Source organism: Aquarana catesbeiana, linkage group LG01, assembly GCF_042186555.1.
Source record: "Aquarana catesbeiana isolate 2022-GZ linkage group LG01, ASM4218655v1, whole genome shotgun sequence".
NCBI lineage: Eukaryota > Metazoa > Chordata > Amphibia > Anura > Ranidae > Aquarana > Aquarana catesbeiana.
In genome coordinates, this window is record NC_133324.1 from 330510290 (window position 1) to 330533648 (window position 23359).

Sequence of the window (23359 nt, forward strand, 5' to 3'; positions counted from 1 at the left end):
GGAACACACAGCTCCCAGGAGAGAGCGGGGACCACTTGGGACGCGCAGCGCGACTCGCGCATGCGCAGTAGGGAATTGGGAAGTGAAGCCGCAACGCTTCACTTCCTGATTCCCTCACCTAGGATGGCGGCGGCAGCTGCCGAGAACCGAGCGGGTTCTCGGCGACCCCTGCCGACATCGCTGGACCCCGGGACAGGTAAGTGGCCATGTATTAAAAGTCAGCAGCTGCAGTATTTGTAGCTGCTGGCTTTTAATATTTTTTTTTTTTGGCGGTGTGGGTGAACCCCCGCTTTAAGTACATCAAAATCAGAAGTAGGGGCCTCTACTTCCCCATTTAAAATAGCTACTCAACATACAGTTGTGCTCATAAGTTTACATACTCTGGCAGAATTTATGATTTCTTGGCTGATTTCCAGAGAATATGAATGATAAAACAAAAACTTTTCTTTCACTCATGGTTGGTGTTTGGCTGAAGCCATTTATTATTAATCAACTGTGTTTACTCTTTTTAAATTATAATGACAACAGAAACTACCCAAATGACCCTGATCAAAAGTTTACATACCCTGATGATTTTGGCCTGATGACATGCACACGAGTTGACACAAAGGGGTTTGAATGGCTATTAAAGGTAACCATCCTCACCTGTGATCTGTTTGCTTGTAACTAGTGTGTGTGTATAAAAGGTCATTAAGTTTCTGGACTCCTGACAGGCTCTTGCATCTTTCATCCAGTGCTGCACTGGTGTTTCTGGATTCTGAGTCATGGGGAAAGCAAAAGAATTGTCAAAGGATCTGCAGGAAAAGGTAGTTGAACTGTAAAAAACAGGAAAGGGATATAAAAAGATATCCAAGGAATTGAGAATGCCAATCAGCAGTGTTAAAACTCTAATCAAGAAGTGGAAAATGAGGGGTTCTGTTGAAACCAAACCATGATCAGGTAGACCAACTAAAATTTCAGCCACAACTGACAGAAAATATTGGTTGGAATGCAAAGTAAAACCCACAAATAACTTCAGGTGAAATACAGGACTCTCTGAAAACATGTGATGTGGCTGTTTCAAGATGCACAATAAGGAGGCACTTGAAGAAAGATGGGCTGCATGGTCCAGTTGCCAGAAGAAAGCCATTACTATGCAAATGCCACAAAGTATCCCACTTACAATATGCCAAACAGCACAGAGACAAGCCTCAAACCTTCTGGCACATAGTCGTTTGGAGTGATGAGCCCAAAATTTTGTTTTTTGTCCACAACCATAAACGCTTCATTTGGAGAGGAGTCAACAAGGCCTATGATGAAAGGTACACCATTCCTACTTTGAAACACAGAGGTGGATTGCTGATGTTTTGGGGATGTGTGAGCTACAAAGGCACAGGAAATTTGATCAAAATTGATGGCAAGATGAATGCATTCATGATGCAAATGTATTCATCAGCCAGGAAGCTGCACATGGGACGTACTTGGACATTCCAAAATGACAATGATCCATAACACAAGGCCAAGTCGACCTGTCATTGGCTACAGCAGAATAAAGTGAAGGTTTTGGATTGGCCATCTCAGTCTCCTGACCTCAATATCATTGAGCCACTCTGGGAAGATCTCGAACGTGCAGTTCATGCAAGACAGCCAAAGAATTTATAGGAACTGGAGGCTTTTTGCCAAGAGGAATGGGCAGCTTTACGCTCTGAGAATATAAAAGAGCCTCATCCACAAATACCACAAAAGACTTCAAGCTGTCATTGATGTTAAAGGGGGCAATACATGGTATTAAAATGTGGGGTATGTAAACTTTTGATAAGGATAATTTGGGTAGTTTCTGTTCTCATGATTTAAAAAGAGTAAACACAGTTGATTGATAATAGATGGCTTCAGTCAAACACTAACCATGAGTGAAAGAAAAGTTTTTGTGTTATCATTCATATTCTCTGAAAAATGGCCAAGAAATCATAACTTCTGCCAGGGTATGTAAACTTACGAGCACAACTCTATCACATACCTAGGTATAAAAATAGGAAGAGAGCCTTCATCACTATTATTTTTGAATTGCCTCCCACATATTTCTAAAATTGTATCAGAGTTGGAAGCATGGATGAGTCTTCCAATCTCACTCTTTGGGAGGTATAATCCTTCTCTAAACTTTTATATCCAATGCAGACCATCCCGCTTTTACTCACACATGCAGAGCTGGTGCAAGGATTTTTGACACCCTAGGTGAAACATTATTTTGCTGCCCCCCCCCCCGGCTCCACCCCTGACTCCACCCCAGCGCCCATCAAATGCAGCCCCACCAGCGCCCATCAAATGCAGCCCCACCAGCGCCCATCAAATGCAGCCCCACCAGCGCCCATCAATGCAGCCTCACCAGCGCCCATCGAATGTAGCCTACCAGCGCATATCAATGCAGCCTACGAGCACCCATCAAATGCAGCCTCACCAGCGCCCATCAATGCAGCCTCACCAGCGCCCATCAATGCAACCTTACCAGCGCCCATCAATGCAGCTTCACCAGCGCCCATCAATGCAGCCCCACCAGCGCCCATCAAATGCAGCCTACCAGCGCCCATCAAATGCAGCCTACCAGCGCCCATCAAATGCAGCCTACCAGCGCCCATCAAATGCAGCCTACCAGTGCCCATCAATGAATGTTTGCTTGCTTCCATTCATTCGGAAGTCGAGACACAGTCCTCCACCGCAGATGCGCCTCTGACACTATGGGGGTTATTTACGAATGGCAAATCCACTTTGCATTGCAAGTGCACTTGAAAGTGGAGTGGCTCTAAATCTAAGGTGTAGATCTGAAATGAGTGGAAACTCTGCTGATTTTATCATCCAATCACGTGCAAGCTAAAATGCTGTTTTTTATTTTCCTTGCATGTCCCCCTTGGATCTACAGCGACTTTACTTCCAAGTGCACTTTCAGTGCACTTTCAAGTGCACTTGCAGTGCAAAGTGGATTTTCCTTTAGTAAATAACCCCCTATGTGTGAACAGAGCGGTGGCTGCCAGCTGATGCTGAGACTTAGTTGCTTGCTGCAGAGAGAAGAGAGTAGGCACACCATCGCCTAGTTTGCCTAGTGGTAATACCGGACCTGCACACATGCAGACTGCAAAACAATAACTAAAGCCGTAACATCCTTTTTATGGCGATGAAAAAAACCCCACACATCTCTATTTCACAATACAAGCTATACCTCCGAAAGAGTGAAGGATACTTAACTTAAAAACTACTCAAATAAGCCACTAGAGGCAGCAATGGTGTCTCCTCTGAATCTAACAGCTATACTGCATTGCAACCCTAAAACTTTACCTGCTAAGCTACAGAGACAATTAAGTACTCTCCATGATACTTTTTTTATTTGCACTAACACAATTTTTCAGGACAAGCTTTTGGGGGGAGGTGTCCCCTTTTTCAAGGTCCCAGCAGTACTGATTCACAAAAGTTTTAGCAGAATTATAAAAAAACAAACACACACAAATAAATGTATATGGCAAGGGTAATAAAGCTAGCATAGTTTGTGAGATAAGACAGAGGGAGAGCTATAGACAGGGGGGATGATAGTCACAGAGGAGGTCGTAAAACTGTTGGATAATGAGTCAGGAAACCCATATCCAAATGTAGGCAATTATTTTTTGTGTCAAATAGAAGTATCATTCTTAGTTCATAAGTTTTCCTTTCTTGGATAGTTCTGAAATTCCCTTTCAGAGCTAAAACATTGAGGTCTTCTACATTGTGTTCCGATTGTGAGAAATTATGCCGCTCAGGTGTACAGAATCTTCTTTATGTTCCTTGATAGTGTGTCTGTGGAAATTCATCCTCTGGGACCTTGAAGAAGGAGACATACCCCAAAAGCTTGTCCTGAAAAAATTGTATGTTAGTTCAAATAAAAAATATATCACGGACAGTACTCAAAGCCATGGGTTTTCATTATGCACAGTTACAACTTTCTAGACACTGGCATCCTAAAAACCAATGACATCATCAGTTGATAAGCAGGATGTCTGTTGCCTCCACAGCATCCTTGTTTGACCTTTCTGTGCCCCTCTCCCTCAGCACTGGGATGAAATTAGCTGACTGATGGAGAAAAATTGGGGGAGAAGAGGAACATTGGAATACTAGTCAGTACCAGTGTGCAAAAAGTGTATATGCTTTGGAAGAATAGATCCCTTCCAACGCTGGGTGTCCTACTTGTGGATGTTGCTGCGTTATGTAAAACTATTTAAATAGTTTTTTTACATTTTAGAATGGGGTGCCTCGAGACTGTACATAATTTTAAAGGGTGCCTGGACTGAAAAAAGGTTGAGAAGCACTGGTCTACATCTTCACTGTAAGATTCTAAGGCATTTCTGGCTCTGACTTCTAGCTTCAGGAGGATTGGAGTGAGATTTGGTGATGCAAAATGAATAAATCAATCGGCGCAAAAAATACCATAAGACAGTTGAACACTGAGGGCCAAAATATCAAATCCCAATTAATGTAATAAAAGCAGTGCAGTGCATAAACAAACAAACAGAGCAAATAGATCAAGAAATAATGATAAAAAAGAGTCTGTAATATGAAAGCACCGTCAAGTGTCCATAAATGGTGGTCCTATGGATATCAAACAGGGTGATCATGTGACGGCCTCCACCAACAGTGAATCCTAACTGCTCACCTCCAAAGTGTGGACTCCTGAGTATATCAGTCAGGTCACACAAGCAGTCCCTTCACAAGAGTATGTATACTGGTCAGCTGGATGGAAGAATCTCTGGAGACAGGTGTGCGCTAATGACATGAGATCCACTGTGTCATGACCATAGACTCCGGTAGTTTCATACCGCTGTGTCCTTCACCTGGTGTCTACCACATTCGCAGTAGTCCAGTATTCCCAGCTCCCCCGGTTCACTTTTCCGTTCACAACGTTCCCCTTCCCTCACAAGGCGCTCAAAGTTTGAAATTATTGTAAGGTGAACAAAAAAATAGACTAGAATAAAGAACACATAGTTACACATATCAAAGTGTATGTCTGCATCTTATAGATCACTACTAGAAGACTCTTCTTTAGCCCTGGTTCACATTGCAGCAGTTTGGCATGCAATTTGACATGTCAAATTGCATGCCAAATCAGCGGCTATTGCTGGCAATGGCACTGTGCGAATCAGTGCAACGCTGCATTTACATTCTCAAAAGTAGTTTCAGTAGTACGTTTGGCGACTTCGGGGTGCGATTTCAATAGACTTTTGTGCAGAAACCCGCACAGAGATGTCTCTGAAATTGCCTTTGAAGTCAGGACTGACATGCGGGAATGAAATTGTGCGAGTTTAGCTGAACTTGCACGATTTCATTCCCACTGTCAGTGTGAACCTGGGCTTACAGAAACTTTTAGGGCCAGTTCACACCACATGCAGTCCAGTGTGTTTTTTTTTTTTTTTTTTTTTTTCTGCATCAAAACTGCGTGAAAAGTAGGTATATGATTTTCAATGGCATAGTTCACACCACACCAGTGCTTGCAGTTCCAGTGCGTTCCAGAAAAAAAAGAACATGCTGCATTTTTCCTGCACTGGACTGTACTGGAACATAGACGTCCTTATGTAAGGTTAAGAAAAGATAGGAGGAAAAATGCGTCAAAAAAGCATCCAAAAGGCACTTGAACGCATCTAAAACGTATCTGGAACGTATCCGGACTGCGTTTCTATGGTGTGAACTGGCCCTTAGGGTGAAACGTGCAACATGTTCCACCTTCTGCTCCCTCTTCCCCCGGTACCCCCCTCCCTCTTACAGCAGGCTGCCCCTGCTGTCACTTTTTCTCTCTGCATCCGCTGTCCTGTGAATGAATAAACTATGAGCAGCAGATGGACTTGTACATAGTTTGTGCTGATCAGCGCTCCTGCAGTTCATTCACACTGCCTATAGACCTGCAAATAACAGTCAATACAGGGGTACGGGTAACAGCTGTAGGCAGTGTGTATGTAAGGCTGATATCTGATCACGGGTGCAATACTTTACAGGCTTCTGTTTTACAAAATAATAAATGCACATTTTTTTTACATGCAAAAATATGTGCATTTCTACTCGGTAGACTAAGGAGCCTTACATGTAAATGGCTTCTGCTGTTGAACATGTCAAACTATGTCATAGGTGTACCCTATGTTTAAATGTTTAGTTTTTAAACTAATATCCCTAAAATTGTGCAAAGGTGAATAAAACATCCAATTTAAAAACTTGCATATTAAAAAGTGCAAATAAAACTGACCCAAACCATTCTAGTTTCCCTTTAAAAATAATGTTGTGCTGACCTTTTCAATGTCCATTTCCTATTTTGTAGCAAAAATGCTTGTTTCTTTGCCTTTTCTTCTAGATGGCTTTAATATCTGCAGTTTGCTGTTCATTGGTCAATTCACCAGCTTTCTCGGACCCCTCAGATCTGACCAGGGCTGAAATTCAGACCTTGTGTGAAGATATAGCAAGAATGGACCCAGAGTTTGTTCTGAAGGTAAGAGGACCAGCAAAAGGTATAAGGGCCAGTTCACACAAGTACACGGTGCAGAAAATGTTCCATACACGTTTCAACAACCCATGTTCAAAAAGCACTGCACTTGCGATCTGCAGCGGGTGTCAGTTTTAACATTAAGACACCCCCAAACACATGTTGCAAATGCAGTGCATTTTCCTGCACCAAATTGCACGGTACACTAGTACCATGCAATCTGGTTGCTATGCATTTTTAAAGTAGCGCATGCACTACTTTTTGGTGTGGTCCAGCATGTTTTCAGCTCATTCAAATGAAATTGAAATTGCACTGCACTCTGATCACATGTGAATCTCACAGGAAAGCACACCGCTTTCCTGTGCAATTCATGGTGTGAACCGGCCCTGAATACGTATGTGTTTACTGATTATATCCATAAATTAGGCCAAATATTTGTGTTAAACTTTGGTAACTGCTATCCAGTTTGGTGCATAAGGCATTCTTAAGGTGGTTGTTAACACAAATTGTTAAATCACTGGCAGCCCCTCTATTATAGATAGACATACCGCACTGTATAAGTCTCTTATAAAAACGAGGCACCTAAATACCTTTTTTTTAGAGCGATCTTCAGGCCGGTCACATGACTCACGGCCGCTGTACACTTTCGATACATGCATATTGCAGGAGGGGCTGAGATCTCCCTCATACCTCAGCCGGGGAGGTCACATGGCTTTTTCGCCTCTCCTGCAGTAGCCCTTGGAATCAGCCGAGAGTCATGTGACCAGCCTGAAGATCTCTCTAAAAAGATATTTACATGCCTTGTTTTTATAAAAGATGTATACATTGTGGTATGCCTACCAATAATAGAGGTGCTGCCAGTGACCTTTTTATAATTTTTTTTATTTTTACTAATAGTGGGGGGGGGGAGGGGAAACAGGTGATTTGAGGAGAGCTGCAGATGACGGAGGGACGTACACTGACCACAGTGGTCAGGGCTCAGCAGACCCGGTTATCGTGGTCAGCACAGAGAAGGGGACGCACGAAGTGGCAGGATCAGCCAGGTTTATTACAATGTCTAATGTGTTTTAAGGGAACAGGATTTCTATATTTTATTTATTTTTTTAGGTTAACAATGCTTTTCCTTTTCCTTTTACATGTACTTTGTTTGCACTGTAGATTGCATTGTACACTCGCCAGGAACTCAATATTCGTAGTACTGCAAACTTCCTGCTGGCTGTGGCTGCATTCCTGCCGGCCTGTCGCCCACACCTGCGCAGGTATTTTTCCCATTCTGTTCAGCTTCCCAGTGATTGGATGGAAGTACCACGATTGTATCAGGTATGTCCTTGACATCTTAATGTAGTTCTTATCTCTTATTTATATAAGCCTATATTGTCTTTTTATAATGCCAATATAATAACTACCCAGACTTTATAATGCTTGTTCTTAAACATAATATAATGCAGCTTGTTGAACTAATCGCTAATCAAGTTTTTTTTTTTTTTTTTTTTTTTTTTTTTTTTTTTTTTTAGTTGCCAGTAACTGTCCTACTATGTAAGTGTCTAGGATTGAAGTTTTGGTGAGTTTAACATTATTTCTGTGTCATTTTTGACTTAGAGTCTGGCAGGGAAGGGAGATAACCTGGCTTCCCTGCCCTATTGCCTCCGCCGAGCTCTTACACTCAAGTTCAAAGAATTTAGTGAATTTCAGCTGGCAAAATACAATACGCGTGTACAAAGAGGGAAACGTGATGCCAAGAAAAAGAAAGAGAAAGAAGTCAAAGTAAGAATGCTTTTGTTGGAATTTTTTACAGCTTCTTAGCGCGAGAATGGATTTACTGGATGTTTTTTTTTGTTTTTTTTTTTTTTATTATTTATTTAATGGTATGCGACATACAGTAATGTGGTAACTTCACAGAATATTCGGTGCAAACAGTTTAGAATATATAAGAACAGTAACTGAAAATATCTGTACTAGGAGTAAGTACTCCAAAGGTTGTTAGACTGAAGCAAATTTTGTATGAGTGTGGGGTTTCCAGTTATCTAGGAAGCACAAGGCTAAATAGTAAAATAATCCCGTGTAGTTCGATAGGGGTTATCTCTGTCAACTTTGGAGAGTTCCGGTATCAAAACGTAGGGTAAGAACAATGCGGAGTGTCCAGCTGGGGTCGGAACATACCCATTTTTTAATTAGAAAGGAGCAAGTGAACTTAGGGGGAAAAAGAGAATTAAAAAGGAAAGAGGAAAAAGGGAGAGAGAAAGTGGGAATGAGAAATAAAGGAAAAGGGAGAGGAAGTAGTTATCATAGTGGGAGAGGTAGATGAGGGCAGGGGTTTATAGGTAAGGGGGGCGGGGTCCCACCTAGGGAACAAGGGCCAACCGCTGCTCATTAAGCCGTCCAAAGGCCAAGGCTCGTTACTTTTAGGCAATCCCTAGTGCCGGACTATGAATCACGGAGGTATTCCTCTGAAAAGCGATAGAGGGTCCAGTAAAACCATCTGGTATTATGTTCCTCTGATTTATCCCGGATCATGGCAGTTAGGTCTTCCATACGTTCAATATCATTAACCCTTGCGAACCATTGAGCCACTGTGGGGGGGGGGGGGGGGGTGACTGCTGCTTCCATTGGCTTGGTATACAAGCTCTAGCAGCGTTAAGGAGGTGTTTGAGTAGGGATTTGTTGTAGCGCTTTCTGGACATGGGAGTGAGGTTTGGGAGCACTGCAGCAGGGTCGTTGGTTAGAGAAATGTTTGTGAATTTGTGGATGAGTCGAAGGACTGGTTGCCAGAAGGTTTGAAGTCTGGGGCATTCCCAGAAAATGTGAAGAATGGTGCCAGGGTGTTGCTCGCAACGCCAACAGCGGTCCAATTGATTGGGGAATATTTTAGCCAATACGGACGGAGTTCGGTACCAACGTGTGGGAAATCTCCTGGTATTTGCTACATAGTGATGATTTATGTGCGAAGACGTGTATACGCTCTTTTTGTGGCGCAGTGAAAGTAGTTCATAAGTCTCTTTCCCACGTTGCTAGGAAAGGAGAGTCTGAGTTAGATTGTGTGTCCAGCAGAGTTTTGTATGAGCTGGAGAGGGATCCGCGGATAGGGCTGTCGTTCAGACAGAGTTCTTCAAAAGCATGGAGTTGCTGAGAGAAGAGCGTATGTTTGGGCAAGGAGCCAAGGAAATGTGAGAGCTGCCCCGCTCTCCATTTGTCTAGAGTAATAAGTGCCTGTCCTGACATTATGGCCCCCGTTGGGATCCATCCTGTAGGCTGTAGAAAGTGGGAGGCACGTAAAAGCTCTCTCTGGGTTTGCCCGGTAAAGGCCGGGTCTGATAGCCCCGGGGGGAAATCCCGGATGTCCTACAATTGGGGTCATGGGGGATGGGAAATTAGTTGAGGAAGAAGTCCGATAGAATCTGTCCATTTCTGTAAGTGTGGGGCCGATCAACGGATGGGTACTTAAGTGAGAGTTTGCTTGCTTCCCCGCCCATGGCAACCCGGCCAGCGGTGCCCGGGCCATCTTTTGCTTCAGTGCAACCCAAAGCTTCAACTCCCCATGACGGCACCAGTCCACCACTCGTGTAATGTGCGTCGCTGTGTAGTATAAAGTGGGATCTGGTAAGCCGATGCCTCCTCTCAGCTTCGGCCTTAGTAACAACAACCTACCAATTTGTGGTGGTTTGCCGCGCCAGAGGAACTTAATAAACGCTGAGCGTACAGCATGAAAGAAAGTCTGGGGTAGTTTGACCGGTAGGGCTTGTAGCAAATATAAGGGTCTTGGCATTGCTTTCATCTTCAAAATGTTACAGCGGCCAAGCCAAGAGAGGGCAAGGGGGTTCATTTCTTGAGATCTGCAGTGAGCGTTGATAGGAAGGGCTGAAAATTCAGGGGGAAGATATCCTTTGGGTTTGCAGAGATTCTGGTACCCAAATATTGGATAGAACGGGTGGCCCATTTAAATGGAAAAAAGGGGCGTAGGCTTGACAGGGTATGGTCTGGTATGGAAATGTTCATTGCTTCCAATTTTTGGAGGTTAACTTTAGTTGGAGAGAGTGCCATATTGTTTCAGATATTGTAGCAATGAGGGCAGAGAAGTTATAGGTTTGGTGATAAAAAATAGAAGATTGTCAGCATATGCCACTGCTTTATGTTGATAGCGGTCGGAGTGAACGCTGCTAATGTTTGGGTTAATTTTTATATGGGGAAGAAGTGGCTCTAAGGATAGGACGAACAGTAAAGGGGAAAGTGGGCATCCCTGCCTGGTGCCGTTGGATATTGCAAACCTACCAGAATCTGTCCCATTCACTCGGACCGTGGCTGTGGGGTTGGTATAGAGGGCAGAGATCCAGTCTCTGATAGAATTCGGCATTCCGAATGAATAGAGCACTTCCTGTAAGAACACCCAGTCCACCCTGTCAAACGCCTTTTCGGCGTCTGTGGATAAGGGTAAAAGGGGGGTGTTGGTTCTCTTTGCCTTCTCTATTAGGTTTAATGTCCTGATAGTGTTATCTCTTGCTTCTCGTGTCTGAAACCCACCTGCTCAAGCGCAACTAGGCGTTGCATTAGACCGCTGAGCCTGGAAGCTAGTATTTTTGTGAAAAGCTTGATGTCACAGTTTAAAAGAGTAATGGGTCTGTAACTGGAACATAGCAGCGAGTCCTTTCCTGGCTTTGGGATGACAGAGATTGATGCTTGCAGCATATCTGGAGGGACGTTATGCCCTTCCAGTATGGCGTTGAAGGCCTTGGTAAACTGGGGGACTAATTGGGTCTGAAATGCTTTGTAATGAGGGAGCGTGAAGCCATCAGGTCCGGGGGCCTTTCCCGGTTGTTTATCTGCTATGGCATCCTCAACCTCTTCCGCACGGAGAGGTTGGGATAGTTGTTCCTGTTCGGCTTGCATAAGAGAAGGGAGTTTTGCCTCTTGTAGGTACTCCCGTATATTGGAGAGGGATGGGGCTGATGGTCTAGCAGCATGTGCTGGATCTCCGTTATAGAGCTTCGAGTAAAAGTCCCGAAAGGCAGCTTCCAGATCCGGTGAGGCATGGATCTTGGATCCGGAAGGTGCTCGAAGGGCAGGGATGTATGATTGGGTGCGTTTTTCTCTTAGAGCATTAGCCAGCAAGCGGCCGCATTTGTTGCCATACTCATAGAAGGTGCGGCAGGCCTTTAGTATGACACGTTTGGTCTTGTATAGAGAGTGTTATCTAAACGCTTCTCTAGTCTGGAGCAACTCCACCTCCGATGTGTGGTTGGGTCATCTCTTATGTTTCTTCTCAAGGGTGTGGAGTTTTTTTTTTTTTTTTTTTTTTCCCCCCAACAAAATTTTTTATTGAATTTGCAGGAAAAACAATACAAACATTATAATCAGGACTATATGACTCCTCTTGTACAATACACAATCCAATGAACACTCATCAGCATCAATGTGACACATTACAACCCATTGTCCCAGTTATATCCAACCTCATTCTGTACCTCACCCAGCATTGATTCCCAGTAGCCTATCAGCCACCAGCTCCATAGGGGCCAATCCCGGCACATCTAACCATGGTCCCCAATTTTTTTCAAATTTTTGCATGCTACCTCTATGTTGATATATCAACTTCTCCATTCTCAGTTATATTAATATTATCAGTCCATTCTTTAATGGTCGGGGGCATATCAGACTTCCAGTGAGTCATAATCAATTTCCTAGCTTGAAAAAGTACTCTGTGTACAGCTTCTCTACTGTGTCCTTCCCACTCATACTCCTCCAGAGCCCCCAAGAGACATGCTCTAGGGCAGTGGTCACCAACCTTTTTGGCACCAAACCCCCCCCCCCCCGGGCCTTGGCACAATTTTCATCCGCAATGCCGATCCCAATCTATGCTGTCGAATGCCTTAGTAGCATCCAACGACAGTAGGGCCCTAGTACCCATATTGTCTGCCTTAGACGGCATATTAAGGAATAACCTTCATAAATTGACTGCAGTTGACTTATTGGGCATTAAGCCAGCCTGGTCTCCATGCACAATAGAAGTGATTACTCCATTCAGTCTAATGGCTAGAGCTTTAGCTAATATTTTCACATCACTCTGTAGCAAAGAAATCGGGCAATACGTCCCTGGGTCAACTGGGTCCTTGCCAGGTTTAAGAAGTAAAACAATACTGGCCCTGGACATTGATATTGGCAGGTGTCCCTCCTCCCGGGATCTATTAAAAACCTTGAGTAAATGTGGCAGTAATTCAGTAGGGTATTGTTTATACATCTCTATGGGAATCCCATCTTCCCCATGTGCTTTACAGTTAGTGAAGGAGCCAACCGCCATCTGTAGTTTTTCTACTGTAAGAGGGCTCTCTAAATCTAATCTCTGATCCTTATTTAATATAGGGAAGTCAATCTGCCCCAAGTATTGTTCTAGGTCTTCTGAGGTGTAGGATGTACCAGGCCTGTATAGATCTTCATAAAAATCAGCTAGTTCCTGTAGCACCTTCTCAGGTGTATTAACTATGTTACCTATCTTAGCCCTAATGGCTCCTATGGTTGGTGACTTCTGGTAGGAATTCGCTATTCTCGCCAGTAGGCGGCCCGTTTTCTTGCCCTCTTCAAAAAATGCCTGTTTTGCAAAGAATCTCTTCTTATCGGCCGATGAGGATAGCGGTTGATGATGTGCAGAAAGAGCTGCCTGCCATGCCTCCTTGGCCGAGTCTGAAGAGTCCGCAATATACTGTTGCTCCTTTTCCTGTACTCCTAGCTTCTACTTCGGTTTTAAGAGCAGATGAGTCCTGTTTGACTTTATTCATTTCAGCAATCAACACACCCCTCAAATATGCCTTGAAGGCGTCCCACTGCCCAACTATAGAATCATTTGGATCCTGGGTGTAGAAAAATTCACTCATGCTCCCCACTATCCCCTCATGAGAGCGGAACAGTTTCAGCCAAAAGGCGTTAAACTTCCAAGGGGCCTTGGGTAGTGTAACTATTGGGGCTATTGTAATCCTTATAACTACCGGAGAATGGTCAGATACACTGCGGGGCCTATGTATCATGTCAGACACAAATGGGAGCATGTTTAAGCTGCACACCCCCAGATCAATCCTGGACAAACAGCCGTGTGTTTTAGAGAAACAGGTGAATTGTCTGACCCCCGGATTCCTGTGTCTCCAGATATCCACCCAGCCCACCTCTTGCAACAACCGCGCCAGGGGGGTACCCCTGGAGAGGGCAGAGGGTCCGGGTCCTGGGTGTCTATCCTCAACTAGGTTCAGACAACAATTAAAGTCCCCCGTTAGCAACAACGGTGCGTCAGGCCTGCCATCCATAAATGTAAGCAGAGACCTGAGCACCGCCGCCGTGAAGGGAGGAGGAATGTATACTACAGCCAGCACACATGTCAATGTACCAAACCTGCAATGGAGAAAGACATAGCATCCCTCACTATCAATTTCACTTGCAAATTCCTCATAGTCCAGGGCTCCGTGGGTCAGCACACTCACCCCCCTGGAGTAGGAAGTGTGTGTGGAATGGTAGGCCTTTCCCACCCAGGAGTATCTCAGGAAGCTCACAGTGTCCGCAGTCAAGTGGGTCTCTTGATAGCGAAGTATTCCAGGGATGTATTTCTTCAAGCACATACGGATCATGGTGTGCTTTAATGGGGAATGAAGACCCCTAACGTTCCAAGATACTATCGGAATGTCCGCCATGTCGTCCGGTGTACAATGTTCAGTGGCTGATATTTTTTATGCAAATGTGCAAGGTGGTGTACCCACTTCTGTGCCGAGGTTCTTCTGAATCTGATGTGTACAATGAGATTATTGAGTTTGTGGATAACCGGGTATGTATTCAGTCTGCATGTGTTTCTTGCCGATGAGTTCTTCCCCATAACAATTGGGGGTATTAAAATAAGAAACTGTCTTGCATTGTAAACTTCGCATTCTGTCAACATGGCAACTTTGACATTTTCAGCGATACTCCATCTCTCATTTGTAATGGAGATGATCATCCGTGGGTTTAACTTTTGATCCATTTCGCTCTCTTTACTTTGTTTAGGAATATGTTGTCCCCCAGCCAAGGAACATCTTTCAGTTTTGTAAAGAAGGTATTCTCTAGTTACCTGTCCAAAAATCAGTCAGGATGACTGTTACCAATTAGCTCAATTCCCTAGAAGTAGTTTTCTAGTGCAGATCAATCTTCCTCCTGAGGCTCTGCCGTTTCAGTGCCTGCTCATTCCTTTCCAACCAGGCTGCAGCTTCCTTAGCAGATTCAAAGAACTGAGCCTGGCCTCTTACCACTATCCAGAGTTTCGCCGGGTACAGCATGGCATACGGGAGTTGAAGAAGCCGCAGTCTGCGTTTCACATCCGTGAATTTAGCCCTGCGTCTCTGGACTTCTGCAGAAAAGTCTGGGTAGAAGGACACCCGGACCCCATTATGTACAACATTCGCCTTTTCACGAGCCTGTCTCAGCACAGCTTCTCTGTCCCTATAATGGAGGATTCTTGCCAGGATGGATCTGGGGGGGGGGGGGGGGCCTGGTGGAGGCGGACGTGAGGACAATCTGTGAGCGCGTTCCACTGCAAACATAGGAGAAAAGGCGTTTTTGCCGAAAATTTCCACCAGCCAGTTTTCAACATTTGCAGTGGGGTCCCTGCCCTCCACTTTCTCAGGCAACCCCACTGTGCGAACATTGTTTCGCCTTAAGCGATTTTCCATGTCCTCTGCACGATCGTACGCATCCCTGGCTAGCTGCAATGCTTTTCTGGTGTCCTGCGTCATGGGTGGTAGTTGATCTTCCATTTTGCTGACCCTACTTTCCACAGCAGTGGTGCGCTCACGTATCTTTTGCATGTCTTGCCTTAGTAATGACACATCTTCTCTCAGGCCCCAAACTGTTCCTTCAGAGTATTAACAGAGGCTGTACAATTATTTACAGCTCTAAGGATATCAGCTAAAGTAGGTTGCACAGTGTCCAGTTCAGCTGAGCTGTGTGGTTCCCCAGATGTGTGGGCTGTCTGCTCCCCCTCCTTCTCCCCCCAGTGTACCTGGATATTTTCTGTCTGCATGGCCTCCTGCATAGGTTTTGTCCCAGCATGTCTGCTCTGTTCCCAGTGTCCCAGACATCTTTTGAGCATAATATATCATGTCTTTAGGGGCATCTTTACTAGGGAGCTTGGGTGCCTTACTTGCTTTGGGACCGGTGTCTTTCATTTTGTCCTGTCCGCGCGGTATGTGCTTCACAGGGGACGCCGCGGCGCCATCTTGGACATCCAGGCCTGACATCTCCATCTGTCCTTTTGGGAACTTTCCCCTGGTGCAAAAAGCTGGCGGATGCTCCCCTGGGGTCTCCGGATCGTACCCGTGCTGCATATGGCGATTTAAGTTTGGTATGTGGGCTGGGGGAGGATCGGTTGCCGGATCGCTGCTGTTAGCTGTGGGAGATGCGTCCTCACATGCCTGACTTGGCCACGCCTCCCCAAGGGTGTGGAGTTTTGTCAAAAGGTCTGTCAGAGTTTTGGCGCGGCGTTGCTTGGCCACGTGGCCATGTTTTATGAGGATCCCCCTGATGTAACATTTGTGTGCAGACCACACTGAAAGTGTGTTCGCTACCGAGCCTGTATTGTTGTCAAAATAGGTGCGAATTTCTCTGCTAATATCCGCTGATGTTTCAGGGTCTTTGAAGAGTGTTTCTTCAGGTGCCACGTTGGTGTCTTTGGAGGTGAGTGTGGGAGAGTGAGTTCCAAGAGGACTGGGGCGTGATCGGAGAGCGGTATCTGGTCAATCTCGGCCTCAGAGGCCAGGGTAATCACAGAGTGTTTTAGTAGAAAGAAATCAATCCTAGAGTAGGATCTGTGGGTGGGGGAGTAGAAAGAGTAATCCCTTTCCTGGGGATGGAAAACTCTCCAAATATTGACCAGTTGGTGAGCATGTAGCAGGTCTCTCAGATTTTGTCTTGGACTTTGGGGTATGGAGGATGAATTTACAGAAGAGTCCCTAGAAGGATCTAAGGTGAGGTTGAAGTCCCCTCCCAAGACAAGGGTACTCTCCCGGAAAGACTCTAGTGTGGTTAAAAAAGCTCCCAAAACTTGGGCTTGTATTGGGTATGTAGAAGTTCGCAAGGGTAAATGTATGGGAATTGATTTTGCCCTTCAATAGAAGGAACCTGCCCTCACGATCTCGGTGTTCATCTAGGAACTGCCAGTGTAGGGATTTGGATAAGAGGATACTTGTCCCCTTGGATTTAGAAGAGTTAGATGGGCTATGGTAGGCTGCCGGAAAATGATTGTTAGTGAGCCTTGGGACCCTGTCTGCTCGAAAATGAGTCTCTTGAAGGAAGACTATGTGCGCCCTGTGTCTCCAGAGTTTGGCCAGACATCTGGTTCGCTTCTCAGGGGAGTTCAGTCCTTTAATGTTCCATGACAGGAATTTAAGAGCCATTGCGGTGGAATACCTGTTCCCCAGGTGGGAGGGGAAAGGGGGGGTGGGGTTGAGGTGGAAGGGTGGGGGTAAGTGATATGAAGGAAAATGGATAGGCAGAAAAGAGAGAGGAAAAAGCTGGGTTGTAAAGAGTTAGACGAAAGAGAAGTGAAAGGGTAAGGGGTCTATCGAGGGAAGGAGCTCCGTAGAGGAGAGCTACTGCCACCAGGGCAGAGTATACCTAGTGTGGGAGGTGGAAGGGCGTAGTCAAGCGCAGATCCCTAGCCTTTGGGACCCCTGCAGCAATGTCAGTATATCACCGGTACAGCAGCACCAACATGTAAGGCAATATAGTCTTATTAGCTCCAGTATTGGAGGATCCCACAATGACCATGTAAACCAGTAAAGTAACTATTGAACAGTTAACAGCTAATGGTTATCTATAGCGCTAGATTCTGGCTTTGCAGACCAAGTGGTTTTTAAGAAAAGGAAAACATAATAAGAGAAAAACCCAAAATCCAATAATACGTGAACAAGCATTCCCCAGCCCTCGGGTGTGTCTCATGGTCACCCTGTCATCTGTGTCCATAGCCCAAATCCCTATGGCTTACCGAGGGCCTGTCCCTTCCCACTGGCAATCTGGGGTCCACTTGAGGAGAAACTCAAAAATCTCACAGCGGTGTTTTGGTGAGTAACTCCCCCAGTGGGGCCCTCAGTGTATGACCCATCAGGTGTGGGCGTTGCGCCCTCTAAGGAGACTAGTGGTGTGCCCAACAGGTGGACATATCGTTGAGGGTAACAGGTCTGACAAAGTGGCGGGTGAGCCGGTGCAGCATGGACTCAAGGTTCCAGTATCCACCCCGGCTGACCCCTCACAACTCAGCATGAAACCGAAAAAGTAAAATAGAAATACAAACTATAACAGGTGGAAACGGGTTATTATAAAATACTCAATACAAACACTTTCTCCTCTTTTAGTAACGTTTGGTGTGTCTGCGAACTCCCTCTTCACTCCTTTGGTGGGACCGCCCCAATCCCTCCAACCTGAAAGAGAGGGAGGCAGTGACACCGAAAAAAAAAAAAAGAGGGGAAACTCCCGCTTCCGTTCTGAACCAGAAAAGGGTGTACTGACTTAGCAGGAGGGTCTGGAGTGTCTCGGTTTGGAATATGTCGGGAAGTCCAGTCCCGTCTCAACAATGGTGAACGCGAAGGGCCCGAATAATCTGCTTGCGGGATGGTTGAACGTCCCTTGATGAGGAAGTGGTGGAGTAATGCAAGTAAGAGGAGTGTGCATGAGTCATATAGAAGGAGTCAATCGGTTATCGGTGTCATCAGGTCTTGGTGTAGGATCAGGAGACTGGTTCCCGGGGAACCTGGGTTGGGCCTCTTTGGGAGCGGCGGTTGTTCCGGGTTCTTTGGTTTCTGCCATTAGTAGGCTGGCGCTGTGGGTTTGTCAGTACAGTTACCAAGAGCCAGTTGAGAACAGAGATTGGGTTAATTTCAGCAAATGTGAACAAATGTGGAAGCTCTGAGGGGTGACGTAGTGAGAAGGTGTCAGTACCCTTGCGAACAATGAGGTGGAACGGATGTCCCCATTTGTATGTGAGGCCTTTCTCTCCAATGCTGTCCAAGAGTGGTTTAAGTGCCCGTCGCATTATCGGGGTTTTCCTGGAAATATCAGGGAGCAGGTGGATTGCTGTTCCATCAAATTCCAGGACCTCCACTCGCCAAGCCTGTCGAAGGATTTCTTCCTTGAGGTTAAAGGAGTGTTGGCAACAGAGCACGCACATTTCTGGGTCTGTTAGGCATGTTAGGGTTTGGGCCGAGGGTTCTGTGAACCCGATCAATAGTTATATCCGTGTCTCTTGGGTGGTCTAGGTAACGGTTAAAGACGGAGGTTACCATCGTATGGAGCTCAGACTGCGGTATGGATTCAGGGACCCCCCTGAGGCGTATGTTCTGTCTGGGACTACGGTTCTTTAGATCATCAAGAAGCAGCTGTAGTTGTATCAGTTGGTCATTAATTTCAACATGTGCGGTCTGCACAGCTTGTACAGCCTGGGTTGTCTCTCTCTCTGCTCCTTTTCCACTACTGCAATACAGGAGTCTAATGCTGACACTTCCTGTTTGATGGATTGTATCTCCCCCCTCATAGCTGTCTCCATTCTGGCAGCTAGTGATTCAAAATCATCTCTGGTGGGGATCCTTTGTAGAAGTGACCATAATTTGTGCGCAAGGTCAGCGCCTAATGGTAACTCTAGGTGCTGGGATGATGTAGGTGTACTCACTGTGTCCTGTAGCTGCAGTGTGTTTCTCAGCCCTCCTGCAGGCTGTGCCGAGTTGAGACCGAGTTCTGCATGGGAGGGAGACGCAAATGGAGATGTCTGTCATGGGCTGAATAACACCTCCTCTATGTCGGTCGAGGCTGCCAGGGGTCTTGGGAGGCAGGGAGATAGATCGCTGATAGGAGAGTAGGGTGGCATGGTGAAGTCCTCTCCTGGCTGCTGTGGGATTTCTGGTGCAGCCGCCTCTCCCTGTGTGTCCACCGCTGCTTGGCTGGCCGGCACCATCTTAGGGTCCGCTGGAGTGGAGGCAGACAGTTTGTGCTGTCTCAGGTACCGATCCATGCCGTGGGTGTAGTGTAGATAGCGGCGGTTTGGTCTGCAAGCTGTTTGGGGTGCTGGTGGGTACTAGTAATGTGGGATTTACTGCTTATTGTAGGCTGCAAGCGTGCCACTGGCCGGGAGCTCTTGGTTCTAGCGTCCTCTTGCCGCCATGCCGAAGCCACACCCCCCTTTACTGGATGTTTTAAGTTGCATGTACATTTGCCGTGGAGGTGTGTTCTTGCTGCAAATGTTTTGCTGGGAAACAGACGTTAAAGACGTGGAAGGTACTTTAAAAGTCTAATGCCTCGTACACACGATCGCACATTCTGACAACAAAATCCATGTTTTTTTTTCCGACGGATGTTGGCTCAAACTTGTCTTGCATACACGCGGTCACACAAAGTTGGTCGGAATTTGCGAATGTCAAGAACGTGGTGACGTACAACACGTACAACGGCACTAGAAAGAGGAAGTTCAATACCAAGTGCGCCACCCTTTGGGCTCCTTCCGCTAATCTCGTGTTAGTAGAAGTTTGGTGACAGACGATTCGCACTTTTCATCCTCCTGCTTTTACGATCGTTCCTGCTCTTCAGTTTGTGCTTGTGGGTTCGTATTTCTATTACGTATTTGATTTTCAGTGCGTTCTTGTCCGCTCATATCTGATTTTCAGCTCCGGCCTTTGTTTTTCAGTGCTTTCTGTTAGTTCGTTCTGACCAGCCGACCGTTTTGAAGCCATGAGGACCCTCACCCCGGACCAGAGGGTTTATAACTACCGTCTGGCCAGAGCCAGAAGAGTGGTGGAGAACGCTTTTGGGATAATGGCCAGCTGGTTCCACCTATTCCTTACGCCAATCAACATGGCGGAATATAAACCTAACCATATAATCCTTGCATGCTGCATTCTACACCACTCTTTAAAGAGGAACTAAACCCTGTCCAAAAAAAAAAACACCCTGCAGGACAAAGGGATAATGAGCTAGTATGCATAGCATACTAGCTCATTATGAATTACTTACCTGAGATCAAAGCCTCCGAAGCGACCATCGCTCACATCCTCCATCGCCGCCATGATACCCGACTGGCCGGAGCAGAGATGACGTCACTCCGGGCATGCGCCGTCAGTGACGGCATGATCTCCTTCACTAACGGCATGCTCAGTGTGCCTGCGCCGTTGTCTAAGGCACGCATGCGCTGTAGACATCGGTGCCCGTTTTTAGGAAAATATCTCCTTAACCGTGTAGATATTTCTTGCACCTACAGGTAAGCCTTAATCTAGGCTTACCTGTAGGTTAAAGTGGTCTGTAAGGGTTTACAACCACTTTAAGGAGAAAGTCAATGAACTATGTGGCCTCAGTTGGGCCTGAGGCTGGACTTCAACAAGAAACCTTGACGGCACTTGAAGTTGGCCATCCTGGCTTGCGCCCGCAAAGTAAGACAGAAGTATGTCGAGTACTTTGCGGGTGGGGGGCCATTGATATGCCAGAAACTGTTTAAGAAACATTTTATCAACAGTTTTTGTACTTAAACTAAAAGAAGATTTCCTTTGATTTACTGCCTGGGTTTCTTTTAGCTGTCTCCTAGGTTCTCCAATGGGCTTTTCTTTTTGAACATTTTCTTCAATAGTGCTGATGTAATTTATTTGATACATGAGGTGACAATCTCTTCTTCAGCTAACTAATATTATGTTGTGGGTCTGCTACACACACCTTGTTTTTGTTGTTAATGTATGTAATGCATTACTGACAAAAATATTCATCATTTTCAGCACCATGAATGAATTCTGTGGAGTCATGAAAATGGCCTGATTGTGGCAAATTAGAAAGCACCGTGGGAGTTATTTACTGAAGGAATTTCCACTTTGCACTCCAAGTGCACTTAAAAGTGCACATGAAACTGCACTTGTAGTGCAAAGTGGATTTGCCTTTAGTAACTAACCCCCATTGTCATTGTAAACACCAACTTACTACAAAAATTACTATTGAGAATTGAAAGAAGAAGCCACACATTGTTGAGTAGAAAACATTTTACTCAAAGCACATTCACATGTGCATTAGAAAAGTGATTTTGAACAAACCAACATCTTTGATGTGTGTGTGTGTGTGTGTATGTATGTATGTATGTATGTATGTATGTATATGTATGTATATATATATATATATATATATATATATATATATATATATATATATATATATATATATTTTTGTTTCACATTGTAAATATCCTTTTTTGGTTAAACAGGCATGTTTCAAAGCATAACATATACAACTCAGGAACTTACAAAGTTCAACTTTGACAAAGTGAAGGCAATATTAGACATGAGTATGTCCAAACTGTGTTGATATTGCCTTCATCAAATGGGGTGATGTCACCCCTGTTAAAGCCACATTTTAAAGATGCACACAAATTGGGATTCAAAATGGGGATTTCCCTCCTGATCCCATGCCTAATGTTAACATGTGCTAGCTCCCATCATGGGGGATCAATGGACGTGTTTTGGGGGTGCAACCCCTTCCTCTCACCTAATTGAGTTGCGAGGAAGGGGTTGCACCCACAAAATGCATACATTGATATCCCGTGATGGCAGATAGCACATGTTGACGCACTGTGTGCATCTTCAAAATTTGGCTTTTAAAATACTTTAAAACTTTTTTTTTTACTCACAAATACACAAGAAAATGGTCCAATTTTTGTGTGTTTTAGATTCTGCCTAAAACATCAATGATGTTCTTCATTTTTTTTGAACATCATTGATGTTTTCCTATTCCTATTCTCTATTTTCTAAATCACGATTGCACCCCATTCTCTCCCCGATGAGGATCTGGGCACTTTCACTGGTGAAATGAGATTCTCCTTCCACAACATCCACATCACCTAAAATAAAAAACACACCATGTATTATAATTATGCAGGAACAGATCTCTTACCTGAAGCTGTTGTCTCAGACACTCACCTGCTACGGTGACAATTTCACCCACTTCATAAACCTCTCCCTCCTCATCCTCTGCTTGTGGTGTGGGAATTTCCCCTTCTTTAGGAGGTGGGGGGTCCCTGGTGTCCTCAGATGTCCCGAGTCTTTTCTCCCCTATGTGAATAAAAAATAGGTACACTTAGCATAAAGATATTGGAGGGCAGAAATAGGAATATGAAACATTGCTTGGAAGTGTTGTACAATTGTCTGTTTTGGCAGCATTCCAAGCTGAAGAACAATGTATTTTTTTTCTAAAGCTGGAATACTTACCATGTAGAAACCCCTATAGTACCCACTGGAGCACCTGTGTGGGACACCCTAAAAAGTTTGAACCTGGTGTCCCACACTAGTGCTCCTGCGTCCAGATGTGTAAACAGCTGCTGAGTGTCCTCTCCTTACACTGAATCAAGTTTGCATTTCATTCTAGTTACAAACCCATCTAGACAACAAACTTCTTTTACTACAAATAGGCATGAACAAATGTAGTTAACCTGTATCTGCCAAAAACCTCTTATAAGTGGGCGAACGAACGATGTTTCCTACGACTGATTATTGTGCCCATGTACATGAAAGTTGCCATTTTAAAATGTACAACAGTAAAGAAAAGCACATGGAGCAGCTTGAATGTTAAGAAGAGGAATAGGAACACACGACAAAATACTTACTTTTTTGCAGCACTCTCTTGATTCTTCTGTACTGATCGTGCTCTCTCAATTTGAGGTCTGACTATTGTTTCCTTAGTTGATCCTCGTCGTACCCCAAAATTCCTGTGCAGACTCTTCACAACTTTAGGCATGATCTTGGCCTTTCTCACATTTGGGTTTGGGTACAGTCCATACTTCCCATCATAGTTGGCCCTGTTGAAGATTTCCACCGTCTCCACCATCTCTATAAAGGCCATAATTGAGGCCTCCAATCTCCTCCGGGTTCGGGGGCCCCCGGCCTT

The 23359-nt window shown here is 45.1% G+C and overlaps 1 protein-coding gene across 1 annotated transcript in view; it reads left to right on the plus strand.

Moving 5' to 3' along the window:
• Nucleotides 1-23359, plus strand: part of TEP1 (telomerase associated protein 1) — a 132456-nt gene that overhangs the window by 7107 nt on the left and 101990 nt on the right. The window contains exons 4-6 of the mRNA XM_073631315.1: nt 6335-6469; nt 7622-7783; nt 8063-8227. Of these exons, the coding sequence (XP_073487416.1) occupies nt 6335-6469; nt 7622-7783; nt 8063-8227 (462 nt within the window). The remainder of the gene's footprint in view (nt 1-6334; nt 6470-7621; nt 7784-8062; nt 8228-23359) is intronic.